The sequence below is a fragment of the Lepidochelys kempii genome, chromosome 9 (assembly GCF_965140285.1).
Source record: "Lepidochelys kempii isolate rLepKem1 chromosome 9, rLepKem1.hap1, whole genome shotgun sequence".
NCBI classification, from domain to species: Eukaryota; Metazoa; Chordata; order Testudines; family Cheloniidae; genus Lepidochelys; species Lepidochelys kempii.
The window spans coordinates 7,508,559-7,525,201 of record NC_136388.1 but is presented as its reverse complement, the minus strand read 5'-3'; the positions used below and the strand labels follow the sequence as shown (position 1 = coordinate 7,525,201).

Genomic DNA, 16,643 nt, shown 5'->3' with positions numbered 1-16,643 from the left:
TCACACGCGCATGGTGTCGTGGATCGATAGGGACTCGGCTATACCCTGGCCTCTACGTGCCAGTTCCCCCCCCCGGCCCCCCGGGCCACACGGCTCCACCTGGCCTCCATGACTCCAACTTCTGACCCTTTGGGCTCCAGCAATCCCTGTTCCTCACCGAGATCAGACTCCCGAACGAGGAGCAATGCAGGGACGCAGGGCAGCCCTTCCAACATGAGGGGCCCCGTGACGTTCTGCCAGCCCTCGTTCCTGTTCACGCTCAGTGTGTGACAGTACCAAGCGCATAGGGAAACTGAGGCACGCATCTGGTTCATAAAGATATTACCGGAATGCCCACCTTTATCACCCCCGCATCTGGGGCATGGAACAGGGAAATCACACCAGGGCCTCCCACCCCCCACTGGGGGCATGCTAGCCACACAAAGGTTTCTGATTCCAACGCCCAGGACCCGAGGCCCCATGTCCAGCATGCTGGAGACACACTGGCAGAGTGTAATGGGGGCAGAGTGTGGGCCTGGGTAATGCCCATGGCACTCCCTCTGCCTGGGCAGTGTGCAGTTGGGGACACTGGTTTCATGAGTGTCTCTAAGGGCAGCTGACGCTGCTGAGTGGCCCCCCCGGGTGGGTCTGCCCAGCTTCCAAGCTGCTCATGTTACGGTGGGCTCCCATCCCCCACAGGCCAAACGCTGCCCTCGCTCTCCCGCTGCCCACGGAGAAGGTTGGCGCAGCCCAGGCCAGGGAAGGATTCGGCCCTGCAGATGGCTCTGCATTGACAGCTCAGTTGCTGCTGATGCACCAGCCCAGTCCGGGGAAATGGATTGGGCCCTGCAGGTGACGTGAGGTCCGATCCCAGTTTCCCACCGCTCAGGACACTCGACACCGCCTGGAGCTTTCGCTGTGTGTTTGAACCAGGAGCTCCGGGGTTAACTAGCTCTGGTCTGCACAAAGGCTGGGATGCAGCCCAGCCCAGCTGCCTGGAGAGGCTTGCACCAGGTGAGAGATTGCAACTGATGTTCTAGCCGGCACCTGTGTATCGGGCTGGGGAGAGGCTTCCTCACACCTCTAGCAGTACAGGACCATGTCAGCCTGGAACAGGGCTAGGGAGAGACTTCTCTTCAGGGCTGGGAGTGCTGGGGGCTGGGCTGGCGTCTGAGGGATGAGCACCAGCCCCAGCTGTCCTGGGGGAGGGGAGGGGTGACCAGCCTGTCTGGGGGTCACATACCAGGCTTGCCTGAGCCCTCAATGTGGGCGACGCGAGCAGCATCAGCTGTCCTGAGAAATGGGATTCCTGGCATATCCCATCTGACGCTCCCTCCCCCCCCCCCCCCCGGCCTGTCTCCCCTGCACTGCCCCCCCCTTCACCTGCTGCTGCCTCACCCCCCCAGCCTCCCTCCCGCACACTGCCCACCCCCACCTGCTTCCACCTGACCCACTGACCCACTGGCCAGGGAGCCTGAGTTAATAATACCCATAGGCAGGCCCCAGCCTGGCTCAGGGGGCTCCCCGGCATTCCCCATTGCAGGCCCTAGTGCCCCGTATCTGCCCCACGCCAGTGGGCAAGTGAGGTCAGGGCGGGGCCTGACGCCAGGCTCTAGGGGGCCAAGGGGCTTCCGCCAGCCAGGCCCAGGCTTGGTACGCAGGGCCCTGGAGAGAGGGCACCGATCCTGCTGGTTTAGTGCTGGGCCCCCAGGGGGGTCTCTGCTCAGGGGTCCCATCCAGCCCTGGCTCCTTGGGAGGATGGTGCAGGGGTGATGGGAGGCTGGGCTTAGCAGGGCACTGCCTGGCTCGGGAAGGAGGGGCGTCCATCATTCTCCCTACCCCAAGGCGGCTGGGTGGCCGCAGCGTGGAATGAGTTTGTGGGTCTCAGCCCCATGACTGGTGGGTGAGTGGCAATCAACGCTAACTGCCCCCCATCTGGGCAGTGTCAGCGGGGAGGCCATGGACTGAATGGGCCCCAGAGGGCGGGGCAGGTTGGCAGGGGCTGCTGTGGGAAGCTGGCCCTGCTCCCTGGAGAGATCTCAGGCTCCAGCATTGTCTGCATGGCACCTTCCACCCGCACCATCTCCTCACAGGACAGCTCGGGGCAGCCATGCCCAGCACCCTCCTGCCCCGTGGGGGTCACTGCTGTGATAACGAGACACCCCCTCCCCCCCGTGGCCTCCCCTTGTCCCTGGGCTGCTAAGTGCAGCGCAGGGAGGCCGGGTGAGCACCCATGTCTGGTGTGCCCTGGGGAAAGGCGCCAATGGTGGGGGGGAGAGGGGAGGGACCGTTTCCCCCTGGAGCAGGGTGGGGCTACTGGGAACACACGGCATCCGCCCCCGTGAGGCCACCCCCTGGCTGGAACAGCAACTCCCCATGCGGAATCGAGGGCCTTGCTGCCAAAGGTGCTGGGTTTGATCCCTGCCTAGGATCCAATGTCTATGTAGGTGCCATGGTGCCCCACACGCGTACCTGCAGACCCGGCTCTGGGTCAACCCTGGTGGGCTGCTGCATTCAGTTCTGGGTGCTCCCCAGCAGCCAGAGGCCAGAGAAGGGTGAGACAAACCAGCAGGGGCTGATCTGCAAAGAAGGGCTCAAGTGCCCAGAGTCTAGGTCAGCTGGGACAGGCTGAGTGCCCAGGTGGAGGGCATGGGAACACTGCATGGAACGGAAGGGTACAAAGCCCGAGAGGGGGCTGTGACATTATTGACATGAACTGGGACCGTATAGATCATTGTTGCAATCAAGGTCCTGTGGTGGCACCAAATCTTGTATAAAGGGGGTCAAATAAGGTGTCTAAGACAAGGTTATGGTTTGCTGGTTAGGATTATGCTGTCTGTATGCAGGTATCATTTTTGTATTTAGAATTACAGGTATTGGCTCGATAATGTCTGTATTGCGAACTTGTGCTATGCTTCTGGGGGACACCCCAGACAATTTCGTATCAGCTCTGCCTAGCCTGCTGGATGGCCATTAAGGACCATCAGCGACACAACTGACCCATTGCGAGAAGGCAGACATGCCTTGGGACTCAGCAAGGTGTGCAGGGACCTGCCTAGGGACAGAGCTCTGAGGTTTTTCCAGGCCATGTGCTGGGTAGCTTGTCTTTGGGACAAAGAAAGCAGAGACCACATGGCAAGAGACTATAAAGACCTGCTGCAGCTCCTCCATCTTGTCTTCCATCCTGCTTCTGACCTCGGGAGGGACTTTGCTACACTGAAGCTCTGAACAAAGGACTGAATGACCCATCCCAGCTGGGGATGTTCTCCAGAGGCTTGATTTGAGCCTGCAGCTTATTCCATCACTGCTACAAGCCTGCACCAAGAACTTGGCCATCACTGTATGTCATTGATTCCAGTTAACCCATTCTCGCTCTCATCTCTAGCTTTTTCCTTTTATGAATAAACCTTTAGACTGTAGATTCTGAAGGATTGGCAACAGCGTGGTTTGTGGGTAAGATCTGATTTGTATATTGACCCGGGTCTGGGGCTTGGTCCTTTAGGATCGAGGGAACCTTTTTTCTTTTACTGGGGCATTGGTTTTCATAACTATTCATCCCCATAATGAGTGGCACTGGTGGGAATACTGGGAAACTGGAGTGTCTAAGGGAATTGCTTGTGTGACTTGTGGTTAGCCAGTGGGGTGAGACCAAAGTCCTCTCTGTCTGGCTGGTTTGGTTTGCCTTAGAGGTGGAAAAACTCCAGCCTTGGGCTGTAACTGCCCTGCTTTAAGCAATGTGTCCTGAATTGGCACTCTCCGTTGTGTCCCACCAAAGCCAGCATCGTTACAGAGGCAGAGTTGCCCTGACCGGGGGATGGATCCAACCAGCTGGGAATTGTCCCCAGGGCAGGGCTGGGAGCGTTGTCACACCCCGACTGGGGGATGAATCTGGCTGGGAATTGTCCCCCGGAAGGGCCGGGGCTCCCTCACATCTGAGGGAAGGGCTGGTAGCCCTGGGGCTTGGAACTGCCAATAATCAAACATGTCCCTGAGTCTGACCCTGCCCATGATCAGCTCACCCTGTGGCCTGTAGCACTTGCTGGCTGGTCACATGGCACCAGCTTCGCCTTCTTCCCACCTACTTCCCAGCTGCTCAGAATCCACTAATTTCCCTATGTGCCTTTCCCAGTGAGGTTACACAGGTGTTATCCACCGCCCAGTGGGAGGGGAAATGGGGATACAGGGCCTAGCGTGGGGTGCTGGCCAGTGGGAGTGGAGGAGAGGGGAGATGGGGCAACAGGACCTAGCGTGGGGTGCTGGCCAGGGGGAGGGGAGGAGAGACGGGGAGACAGGGCCTAGCGTGGGGTGCTGGCCAGTGGGAGGGGAGGAGAGACGGGGAGACAGGGCCTAGCGTAGGGTGCTGGCCAGTGGGAGGGGAGGGGAGGCTGGCCGGGGTGGGGGCCAGTGGGAGGGGAGACTGGTCCGGGCTTGGGATGGCAACTCCCCGCCATGCACTCCCTGCAGCCGCTGGCTGAGAACCGTGGAGTTTATTCAAGCGCCAGGAATGAGACAAGAGCAGCCAAGGTCACCGACACGCCAAAGCCCCGGGGAGGGGCCTGGCACCCCGCGGGCAGAGGGCGGGGCGGCGGTGCAGCCCAGCAGGGGCAGGTAGCCGTGGCCCCTAGACGAAGTGTCTGTGCTCCATCCTGTAGTCGAAGGGGTCCCCAGCGAAGGGCAGCTCGGGGGGTTCGTTGTAGATTCCCATCAGAAAGATCCCCAGGGTCCCAAGGATCACCACCGGGGTCACCAGGAAGAGGCAGAGGCGGTCAACCGTCCGGGCAACGCGGTTCCAGTTATCCTTCTCCTGGGGCGGGGGGACACCAGGGGCGGGGATGGGACACAGAGCGGGGCAGAAACAGACAGTGGTGGGGCACAGCACGTGAAGGGGGGGCAGAGCTTGTTAACTGGGGTGAGTCTGGGGCTGGTGAACGTGCCAGGGCCAGGAGCCCCCTATCCACACAGCAGAGACAGCCTAGGCTCCCCCGGCACCCTGCTCCCCTTGGCACCCCACTTCCCCAACACGACACTCCCTGTGGCACCCTGCACCCCCAGCACACCCCTTCCCATGGAACTCTGCTCCCCCTGGCACCCCGCTCCCCCGGCACCCTGATCCCCCGGCATCCACCAACAGAACTCACCCTAGCCTGAAGGGAGGGGAGTTCAGGCTTTCTGTCCCACTTAGTCTCTTGTGCCCGGATGAGGTTGCCAGCAAGGGGCCAGTTAGAACCCACTGTGGCAACTGGGGGTGTTCTGGCCCCCAACAGGCACCTCCATCTTGCTGTGTGAGTCTGACTGGGAGGGCGTTCCTGGGACTGGCCAGTGAGGCAGCCCTGGGGCCGTTCCCACTCAACACCCTGGGGCTGGGCTCTGCCCAAGCCCCTCCTGGCGGCTCTGGGCTGCTGCCTGCCCGGGCACACCCACCTCGTTGTAGTCATTCTTGTCCCGCGTGTGCTTGATGATGAAGTTGGCGCCGTCGATGGCCGGCTTCACCTCGCTGTACAGCTGCTCTTGAATGTCGGCCATGCCCAGGGGCCTGGGCCCTGCCAGCGGGCAGGGAGGAAAGGAGATGCTGTGAGGGATGGCACCAGTTTGCTGACTTCATGTGTGGGGCCAGGGTCCTGACCTGGGACATGGGGCTCAGGGGGTGGGGCTCCATGGTCCCATCCCAGGGTGCAGGGCTCAGGGATCAGGGCCAGGGTCCTGGCATGAGGCAGGGGTCCCATTCTGGGGCGCGGGCTCAGTGGGGCCGAGGTCCCGTCCCAGGGCCCGGAGGCGGGGGGGAGGGCCAGGTTCCTGTCCTTGGGCATCGGGTTTGGGGTAGCTGGGGTCCCATCCAGGACTCGGTTGAGGGGGTAGGACTGGATCCCATGCCGGGGAGGGTCAGCCGGGTCCCGTTCTGCGGTTCAGGGAGTGGGCAGGGTCTTGCCCTTGGGTGTGGGGCGTGGGCTGAGCTCCCAGCCTGGGACGCGTGGAGCCCTCCCTTCTGTGCTCTGTGGGTGCCTGCCGCCCTGGGCTGTACAGCTCAGTTCTCTCGAGGCCTCAGCCTGCCGGGACCTGCCGTTCCCCCGGGCACTAAAGGAGCCACCGGGTCCGCTGGGAGAGCCCCGTGGCACCCACCCCGTCCCCCGGCCGCGGGGCGCTCACGGGAGGGGGTGACGCGGCTGGCCAGCCCGTGCCGCTCCGACTGCTTCTCGAACATGAGCTCGCTGCGGGACTTGACGGCGAAGTACTCCTCCGCCTTGGCCATGTAGCCCACGGAGCTGCTCCGCCGGATGAGCAGGCTGGCGCGGGGCCCCGGCTTGCTCTCCGCCGGCCTGGACATGTGCAGCAGGCATGGCAGCGTCTCCAGGAAGAGCTGGGGACAGGGGAGAGGCCGGTGCTGGGTGCGTCTCGGGGCAGCGGGGGGCTCCAGAGCCGGCTCGACGCTCCCCAGCCTCCCGCAGGTGCGTGACTGCAGCCCGGCCTTTGGGGGGCGCTCCCGGGCAGCCGCTCTCCCCTGGGCCGAGCCTTCAGGAGCTGGGCTGACCTGTCTCCCCTAGCTGGGCTGAGGGCCAGGTGGGGTGCCCCTGCGCCAGGCCCTGGGGGGCCGGGGTGACGCCTAGACAGAAGGGGCTGGTGCTGGCCGGGCCTAGCTGGAGAGAGCCACTGTACTGGAGGTGCATGGGAACTCTCATGCCACTGGGTGGCAGCATTACTCAGCAGCTGTGGGCACTGCCAGGGTTGAACGCAGGATGCCCGGGGACGTGACTCCCGGGGGGCGTGGGCCTCTGCCCTGATGTGAATCTGCCCCGGGGCCCGCCGCTTGGTCTGCACAGTGCCAGTGGGGCTGGCTGATTTGTGCGGTGCCCAGGCCTTTCCCATGCCCCTCGCTCCCAGGCCCGGGGATCGTGCTAGCGGATTCTGGAGCTGCAGCCAGAGATGGTGGTTGGGCTCCAGGGGCCCCGGCACGAGCCGAGGGAGCAGCCAGTCCCCGGAAGGCATAGGGGCACGGAGACGGGGTGATGGGCTGATGGAGGTAGCTGGGCATCCGCCCTCCTGGGCACTAAGCCCAGCCAGAGGCCCCTGTGCCCAGCTCCCCCGCTCACCTCTTTGACCCTGCTGGACATGACGTGGGTGCTGGGTGTCCGGAAGTGGATGTTCAGCACGATCACACAGGTCCCCACCACCGCGGTCACCAGCAGCATGATGAAGAGCAGGTACCTGCAGGGGCAGAGACCAGCTCCCAGTGGGGGCAGCCTGGCTTCCCTCCTGGAGACAGCAGGGCCTGGGCCCCCTGCCAGAGGGGGGCTCTGTAGGAGCCCCATGGACCAGCGACGACGCAAGGGGTCTCCTTCGCTGTGAGTGCGTCCGCTGCTGGGGGAAACACTCAGAGACCTTCCCAGCAGGGACCAGCCACCTCCACCAGCCACGGGACACCCAGCATCCCCGTCCCAGCATCCCCAGCAAGCAGAGCGGGCCAGCGGGGCACGTGGGGCAACCCATGGAGACTCACTTGCCAATGAGGGGGATGGCGAGGGAGGTGGCTGGCAGGCGCTGGGAGATCAGCAGCAGGAAGACAGACTGGGCCAGCAGGACGGAGATAGCCAGAGTCATCTTCTCCCCACCTGGAGAACAGACAGAGCTCAGAGTAACACCCCCTCTGCTCCCCCTCAGCCCAGTGGGAAGACCCCTAGGGAAAGAGGGGATCCAAGGAGATGCCGCCCCCCCCCCCGAGGAACTGCTCCCGGCTCACGAACCCCATGACACCCGGGATGCCAGCTCTGATCCCTACCTGACACAACGCAGGCCTGTGCGTTTCCAGCCACCTTCCTGGGGGAGCTCTGGCCAAGGGAACAGCAGCTCCACTGGGGAGGAACCTGAGCCCGAAGGCACAAACGGGGGCAGGTGGCTCAGCATGGGTGGGGCTTGGCCTCGCCAAATCCTCACTGTCAGTATCGGGGTGTGGAAGGCTCTCCCTGCCCAGCTGGGTACTCATGGTTGGGGGAGACCCAGTACTCACTGTGGGGGGGTCAGGATCCTGCACTCAGTGGGGGTGTGTTGGGGGGGGGTCTGTGTACTCACTGTAGGAGCAACCCTGTACTCCCTTGGGGTGGGGGCCCTGCACTCACTGGGGGTGGGATGGTGGTCCCCATACTCACTCGGGGGGGGGCCTGTACTCACAGGAGGTGAGATGGGGAACCCTGTACTCCCTTGGGGTGGGGGTCTCACTGGGGGTCGGATGGGGGTCCCTGTACTCCCTGGGGCGGGTGAGGACCCTGCATTCCCTGGAGGTGGGATGTGGGAGCTCTGTACTCCCTGGGGGGTGAGGACCCCATGCTCCCTGGGGTTGGGATGGGGGAGGCCTGCACTCCCTGGGGGTGGGATGGGGGACCCCGCACTCACTTTCGGCCGGCAGGTAGAAGACGAAGATGGCCATGAAGGCGATGAGGATGCAGGGCAGGACGATGTTGATGATGTAGAAGAGCGGCTTGCGCTTGATGATGAGGTAGAAGGTGATGTCCTGGTACTTGCTGCTCTCGGGCGAGACGCTCCTGTCGATGTTTTTGCGGGCCGGTTTGTGGATGATCTCCCACTCACCATTCTCTGTGGGAGCAGGGTGGGCAGAGAGGAGGTGTATTGCTGGGGCCCCACTGGCCCTCACGGCCCCCAACATCCCCACACGGCACCCTGGGACATGGGACTGGCCCTGCCATGCCTTTTGATCCCGGTGTCTCAGTGCCCTGATGGCCCATGCTCTACCCTCTCCACACTGGGGAGACCTCTCTGCCCCTGGAGCCCCCTTGTTTCCTCCCATGAGGAGACAGCCTCAGGATAAAGCCGCCTCCTCCAGGGCAGTGCCCTGCCCCGGGCAAACTACTCAGGTCACCGGAAACTGCCATGCCAGCCCCTGGCTCTGCCCAGCGGGGGGAGGCGGGAACGTGCTTTACTCGTGAAGGCCTCCAGGTCGATGGTGATCCATTCCACCAGGTAGCTTTTGTTGAGCGTTCTGTCAGGATCAGGTTCCTGCTTCAGGTTCATGGTGATCTCCTTGGCGTTGTAGCGGAGCGAGCTGGGCCCGACAAGAGACGGGTGAGTGGCGGCTTGCCCCCCCTTGCTCCACCCCACTCCCCCGTGCCTCATGCTGCCAGCGAGGATGGGGGCTCCCCATGAGTGGTGCGCCCCGGCCGAGGTCTGGCACTCAATGGCTGCCCCAGTTGTCATGGGGAAGCTGATCCAAAGCCCCAGTGGGTGGTAGATCTGGCCCAGGATACAGTGCCAGGGCAACTTTGATGGGCATCTTTCCATTGACTTCAAAGGGCTCTGGCTCTTTGGGCCTGGCCTGGTGGTGGGCACTGGGGCTGGGCTGGGCCTCCAGCCGGTGGGGTGTGACGTTATTAATATGAACTGTGACTGTATAGATCATTGTTGCAACCAAGGTCCTGTAGTGGCACCAAATCTTGGCCAAAGAAGGTCAGATAAGGTGTCTAGGAGAAGGTTATGATTTGCTGGTTATGATTATGCTGTCTGTATGCAGGTATCATTTTTGTATTTAGAATTACAGGTATTGGCTCGATACTGACTGTAGTTCAAACCTGGGCTATGCTTCTGGGTGACACCCCAGACAATTTGGCATCAGCACTGCCTAGCCTGCTTGATGGCCCACTGAGGACCATCAGCTCTACAGCTGGCCCAATGAGAGAAGGCAGACATGCCTTGTGACTCAGCAAGGCCTGCAGGGACCTGCCTATGGACAGAGCTCTGAGGCTTTCAAGCCATGGCTGGGCAGCTTGTGTTTGGGACAAAGGAAGCACAAGCCACATGGCAAAAGGACTATAAAAGGCAGCTGCATCATCTCCATCTTGTCTTCAATCCTACTTCTTACCTCAGGAGGGACTTGGCTATACTGAAGCTCTGAACAAAGGACTGAATGACCCATCCCAGCTGGGGATGTTCTCCAGAGACTTGATTTGAACCCGCAGTTTATTCTATCACTATTACAAGCATGAACCAAGAACTTGGCCATCACTGTATGTCATTGATTCCAGTTAACCCATTCTAGCTCTCATCTCTAGCTTTTTCCTTTTATGAATAAACCGTTAGACTTTAGATTCTAAAGGATTGGCAAGAGCGTGATTTGTGGGTAAGATCTGATTTGTATATTGACCCGGGTCTGGGGCTTGGTCCTTTGGGATCGAGGGAACCTTTTCTCTTTTACTGGGGTGTTGGTTTTCATAACCATTCGTCCCCATAACGAGTGGTACTGGTGGGGATACTGGGAAACTGGAGTGTCTCAGGGAATTGCTTGTGTGTCTTATGGTTAGCCAGTGGGGTAAAACTAAAGTCCTCTCTGTTTGGCGGGTTTGGTGTCTTAATAGTAAAGGAACCCCAGCCTTGGGCTGTGACTGCCCCGCTTGAAGCGATTCGCCCTGAACTGATACTCGCAGTGCGTCCCGCCCGAGGCCGTACTGGTACACGGGGCTGCAGCGAGCGGGGTGAGGCCCTCACCTGAACTTGAGGCTGCAGTTCTGCCAGTCGAAGGGGAAGAAGTTGACGTTGATGGGGCAGGGGCTGTGGAAGATGGCAGGCGGCAGCCAGTATACGAAGCCGGAGTCGTAGATCAGCACGTTGCAGTAGTAGGCGATCTGGAAGAAGCCGTCGTTGCTGCGCAAACAGAGACACGAGCGGGGCTGACGGGGAGCTCAGCATGGCTGGGGGAGCCCTGACGAGCTCTAGGCTAGTGCAGAAAACCCTGTGTCCCTAGGAGTAATGGGCCGGGACCAGTGTGTGGGAAAGCCCAAGGGGACCTTTCACCCCTGCGCTGCGGGGTGGGATCTGTGATTGGAGTTCTGGGTGCCCCAGCACAGACACAGCTGTCCCCAGGGCGATGGCACCTGCTGTGGGGTGGGATTGGAGTTCCGGGTGCTGGGCACCCGCTGCCAGATTCCCCGACGCACTTGGAATCACCCCAGATCTGGGCTGGGCGCAGCCCCCACGGCTCAGAGGCACCTTGTGGGCAGGCGCAAGGCGAGGGAGCCCTGCTCCGAGCCCTCGCTCTGCCAGCCGCGGGACTGTGACGATCTTGCCAAGGGCCCGAAGGCAGTGCTGTGGGCTGGGTCCTCTGGGAAAAGCCAGGCCAGGACTCACTTGTTCTCCAAGACGATCTCGGGCAGCCACAGCATGTCCGGGGGCAGGCGAAGGATCTTCAGGCCACCGAACTCCGACGTGTTCCACTGCAGCCTGTAATCTGTCCAGCTCTGCGGGAAATCAAGCTTCCAGGATGGAGCCTCCACCCAGCGGCTGGGACCCCCTCCCACACTCCCGCCTGCTCCGAATCTCCCGTTCCCAGGCCGGCAGGCTCTGAGGAGAGGCCAAGGAACAGAGCCTGGCCCAGCTGCCCACCGTGATGGAATAAAGGGCAGGGAGCAGCACCAGACGTGGGCACTAGTGGTGGCATTGCAGTGGAGAAGGTGCCCTGAGCCCCAAGGTCCCGTTGCGTGTCCCTGGAGGCTGGCGCTCCCTGCGATGGGATGGGGGCGGGATAGAGGGTTTTGTTTTGTTTGTAGTCCGAGCTCTCTAGAGGTGGTCAGGGAGCAGCCCTGGGGCCTGCTCCCCTGAGAAGGAAGAACGCTGTTTGGTGAAGTTCTGCTTTACTTGGAAGGACTTTGCTGCTGGCCCAGAGGAGATGGGCGAGGGATCTTTGAAGGGGACAGACCATTCACAGCTAGACTGGGATCCTCTGGAAGGGGAAGAACTCACTAATGTGGCATGGCTGGAGGGCTGTCACCTCCACAGCGGGAACTGACCGGAGTTCCTAAAAGGGAAACTGAGGCAGGGTGCCGCAATGCCGGGTCTTAGTGCCAGGGGGCACGGTGAGAGGAGGCATCACGTGACACACACCGAGCACCGGTCGGCTGGTTGGCTTTCAGCACTGGGGGCCACCCAGAGAAATCCCTCCCCAAGTGGCTGGGCGCCGGGGACTCAGAAGCCAACAGGGGGCCGACTTACGTGATCAAGCCACACGCTGGTGGTGAGGGTCTCGTCGGCCTCTTTCTGGAAGGACACCAAGCAGAAATGAGACATAGAGTGGGCCCCAGCCCTGCTGCTTGGCACCAGCGGGGTCAACAGTTGCTTGGGAAAGGCATGTTTGTGTCACGTGTGGTGCCGATGCAAACCCAAGGAGCCTTGAGATCTGAACCCAGGCTAACTCCTGCTGAGCTGAGGGGCCTTGGGCCTGGAAGGGGCTTGGCCAGGGGCTCAGTAACTGGCTCGGTTCTCTCTCCAAGGCAGGGTGAGGGCCGTGACGAGTCTCCGGCCTTAAAGAGAGGCCATGCTGAGCTCCTGGAGGGCCAGAAAGCCGTGGTGAACTTCAGCCCTTGTGGACCGCCGCTGTGTTCTCCCCCGGGCTACCTCCAACGCAGCCATGCAGGTGCAATCAGCCCCTCCCGACCAATGACCCGCGGGGCTCAGGACACACCCGAGCCGGAGGGGCCCAAAGGATCTCCACCGGCCAGGGCAGGCCCGGGATCCGGCGAGCCGAGTGGTGAAAGGCCCCCCGAGGTGCCTGCCAAGCTCACCAGAGAGACGAGGTTGGAGAGCGTCAGGCCCAGGTCCACATTGACGCTCTCGTCCCTGGAGGTGACGGGCCGCAGCTCCTTGTTGTAGCCCTTCTCCACAAAGAGGTAGTTCATGAGCCGCTCCTCCTGGTTCACAGCCAGGCCGCCTGCGGGACACGGGCGCAAGCACAGGGCTGAGCCCACGACTCCAGGGGAGCGGGACTCGCTGAGTCTGAGCAGGCAGGAAGGAGCAGAGGTGAGACCCCTCTGTGACGTGATTGGCATAAACGGTGACCGTGTGGATCGGTGTTGCAACGGCTGTCATGTATTTGCCGCAAATATTGTACAAAGGCTGTCGTGTGAGGTGTCTGTGGGAAGGTTACGATTTGCGGGCTGGGATTATGCTGTCTGTGTGTGTGTACCATTTTTGTAGTTGAAGCTGTGAATATTGGCTATGTACAGTACTTGTATCTCACTGTGTTTTGATTCTAAGTAGCCTCAGTGAAGCATTTGGTCAGCTTCTTAAGAAAGGACTATTCTCAGTAAGTGCCCAGTCAAGAAACACTTAGCTGACAATAAGAACAGGAGGACTTGTGGCACCTTAGAGACTAACAAATTTATTAGTCTCTAAGGTGCCACAAGTCCTCCTTTTCTTTTAACTGACAGTGAACTTTGGGAAATGCCAATCCACATCTGAGCTTTCCTGGGAACGTTCAAACTAACATGCAAACAACGGTGTTGGCCTGTAAAGAACTCAGTCATGCATAGACATGTGACTTGCCCATGTGACTCCAAACTCCATCTTGCTGCTGTGATTTTCCACAGTAAGAGCAAAAGGGGGCCTTCCACAGGCAGAGAATATAAAAGGCCATGAAAACGCCTCCATTTTGTCTTCAGTCCTGCTTCTGACCTCTGGAGGAACCTTGCTACAAACTGAAGCTCTGAATGAAGGACTGATGACCCGTCCCAGCTGTGGATGTTCTCCAGAGACTTGATTTGAGCCTGCAGTTTATTCTATCACTGCTACAAGCCTGAACCAAGAACTTGGCCATTACTGTATGTCATTGATTCCATTTAACCAATTCTAGCTCTCATCTATATTTTTTTCCTTTTATGAATAAACCTTTAGATTTTAGATTCTAAAGGATTGGCTACAGCGTGATTTGTGGTAAGATCTGATTTGTATATTGACCTGGGTCTGGGACTTGGTCCCTTGGGATCGAGGGAACCACTTTTCTTTTACTGGGGTATTGGTTTTCATAACTATTTCATCCCCATAACGAGTGGCACTGGTGGGGATTCTGGGAAACTGGAGTGTCTAAGGGAATTGCTTGTATGGCTTATGGTTAGCCAGTGGGATAAAATCAAAGTCCTCTCTATTTGGCTGGTTTGGTTTGCCTTAGAAGTGGAGAAACCCCAGCCTTGGGCTGTAACTGCCCTGCTCTAAGCCATTTGTCCTGAACTGATACTCTCAGAAGGGTCCCACCAAAGCCAGCATCGTTACACCCTCCACCCACTGCATGCACTTCCCAGCCCCCCACCCTTCCACTTGGAGAGAAGCCCTACCCTGGATGGACCAGGCTGCAGCAGAGAGGCCTGGAGGGCAGAGGGAATGGCTTGGAGGGGTGAGATGGGCACTGCCCACATGTGAGGGTCTTACTGGGCTGCTGGGAGCCTAGAACAGGGCACTGCATGGCCGTGGCCCACCTTCTGGGGCTTGCTGCTGAGGGAATAACCAGTCGCTCCACTACCAGAGCCCCATGCTTGCTGCGCTCCCCGGCTCAGCGCCCCCAGGGGATTTAGGCACTTGACTCCTGTTGACTGCCAGGAGCCAGCTCCTCAGGCCAGGCTGGGAAGCTGGATGGGATCTTCCTAGGAGAGGATTGACCCCCACACCCGGGTGCGCACACACATGCATGAATGCGTGAACACACACACGCCCCTCCACATCCATCCCCCGGCCCTGAGCCTGTTCTGAGTGGGTGGGTTTGGTGAGCCCGTCGCTGGGGCCGGGCCGGGGGGGAATTCAGGAGCCTTCTGCTCTGGAGCAGGGGATGAGTCATTCCTGTCCGGCTGCCTGTGGGCAGAGGGGCAGGTGGGCTCCAGGGGGCAGGGGCAGCGATACCCGGGGGCCTGCTGTGTGGGTGGGGAGGGGGTGCTGTCAGCGCAGCACGGACGGGCAGCAGGATCCCAGCCTGGTGCTCTCTCCCTGGCAGGGGCTGGAGACCTGGCCAAAGCAAAACAGCCGGGGGGAGAGGAGGGGGGGGCTCAATGGGGTGGAGTCACTCCAGAACCATCACCCCAGTGCCCCTCCTGGCTTGGCCTCGGTCAGGCCCCCGCCCCGAGCTCCCACCCTGACCCCTGAGATTGGTGCCCGCAGCATCAGTTCTCCCCGTGGGAAACAGAATGGGGGGGAGCAGAGGGTGCAGGGGGGGGGGGTTGTTTCACTGGCAGCCCCGCGTCCTTACCCGACAGGGTGACGGCCCAGAGCAGAGCGAGCCGCAGGGCCGGCCTCTCCATGTTCCGTGGGTGCTGGTGCCCGGCCGTGCCTTGCTCCCTGCCAGCCCCTTGCTGGCTCCTGGGTCTGTGGCGAAGGCCGGAAGCCCGAGCTGGGAATGTGGATGGACAGCGACAGGTGGGAGTGGGAGGGGGACATGGGAAGAAAATAGCAACAGCTCAATCCCTTCCCACGCCCCCCAACATCCCCCCCCGTGCCAGGAGCAGGGACTTGGTTTGCTTGTGGTATGTGCTGGGCAGGAAGGGGTGGCTGGGGGACACACCTGTCCTGGCCCCAGCGCTGGGTACCCGGCAGCCCACGGAGTGGACCCTGGCCCCTCGTGTGACACTGCGGAGGGAGGGGAGGCCCCGCAGGACTGGGTCCGGGGAATGGGGCTGCTCTGCTCAGGCCACTGTCCGCAGCCCAGTCCCCTAGCTGGGACTGGCTGGGCTCTGTGGCAGCTGATCTACCCCATCTCATGGGGGGCAGGCCACTGGGCCAACGGCAGCCCTCAGCCACGGTAGGGGGCTGAGCCTGGGCAGGAGATGGGGGTGCCATAATCCACATGGTCTGGTCTAAGCCCTGGCCTCTGACCAGTCCCACTGGAGTGTCCCCTGCAGTGGGCTGGACCCCAAGGACCCCCCAGGACTGGGCCCCCACGACTTCAGAGCTGGCCCTTCGGGGTCCAGTGCCTCATGGCTCCCTGCAGCAAACCCAGCCCAGCCAGGCCCTGCGGGGGCTTGGCCTGTGCCCGTCAGGGCTCCAAGCTCCAGGGAGTGTCCGCGGCGACACCGGCAGCCTTGTGAAACCGAGGTAGTCGTGTACCAGTCCCCGGGCACCCAGCCGCTGAGAGCCCTCAGGCTGGCACAGTGAGGCGGGGGTTAAGCCAGTGTTCAGCCAGGCTACAGCCAGGGCTCTGCACAATCTGTCATCTTTGCATCCTTCCTCCAGCCTTGAACCTTTGCTCTCCGTCCCAGGGCAGGCCTGGACCAGTGTGAGCTCCGTTCTTAATCCAGCAGCTGGCCACCTTTCCCCATCGTTCTCCAGCTCACTCAGGGCCTTTTCTCTGCTTCCCTGCAGGGCGGTGGGGCCCACCCCACCCCACCCTTGGTCCCAGGATGAGAGAGACCAGGTCGGGGAGGGAATAGATTTTATTGGGCCAGTGTCTGTGGGCGGGCGACACAAGCTTTCGAGCTCGGCAGATCGGTCTCCAGGTGGGAACGGCCCAGCCAATGCGCTTTCCATCAGCTGGGCTGCATCCTCCATTCGCAGGTGGGTCTTTACCCAGTTTGTTAAGGGCTCTGGTCTCCATGTGTCTCAACCGCCCCGTCCCATGCCATTACACTCAGCGGACAGCAACACAGAGCCTGGGGGAAACTGAGGCATGCATGGGCCTCATATGAATATTATCACAATGTCCAAGTTCCTCAGCGGGGGTGAGTGAGGCTGAGAGACACAGGGTGGCACAGAGGAGGAGGCTCCAGGGCTCATGGTGGGGGCCGAGGATGGTGAGGGAGAGAGGCAGTTGCCGGCATGTGGAGGATGTGGGAGAGGAGAGAGCGACGAGGGACAGATTCCCCACACAGCCCCTAAAGCTGGCTCCTGCCCCCGGCACTGTGGGGCTGGGAGGGGCG

General features: G+C 61.0%; 1 protein-coding gene across 1 annotated transcript; it reads right to left on the bottom strand.

Moving 5' to 3' along the window:
- Positions 1–4,600: 4,600 nt before the first annotated feature.
- On the bottom strand, positions 4,601–15,032 carry CHRND (cholinergic receptor nicotinic delta subunit). Its single transcript, XM_073358878.2, has 12 exons — positions 14,981–15,032; positions 12,534–12,679; positions 11,965–12,009; positions 11,104–11,213; positions 10,465–10,620; positions 8,907–9,028; positions 8,362–8,562; positions 7,472–7,583; positions 7,065–7,179; positions 6,124–6,334; positions 5,401–5,519; positions 4,601–4,783 (listed from the first exon to the last, which is right to left on the bottom strand). Exons 1-12 carry the CDS (start codon positions 15,030–15,032, stop codon positions 4,601–4,603), a joined length of 1,572 nt encoding a protein of 523 aa, XP_073214979.1.
- Positions 15,033–16,643: the final 1,611 nt, after the last annotated feature.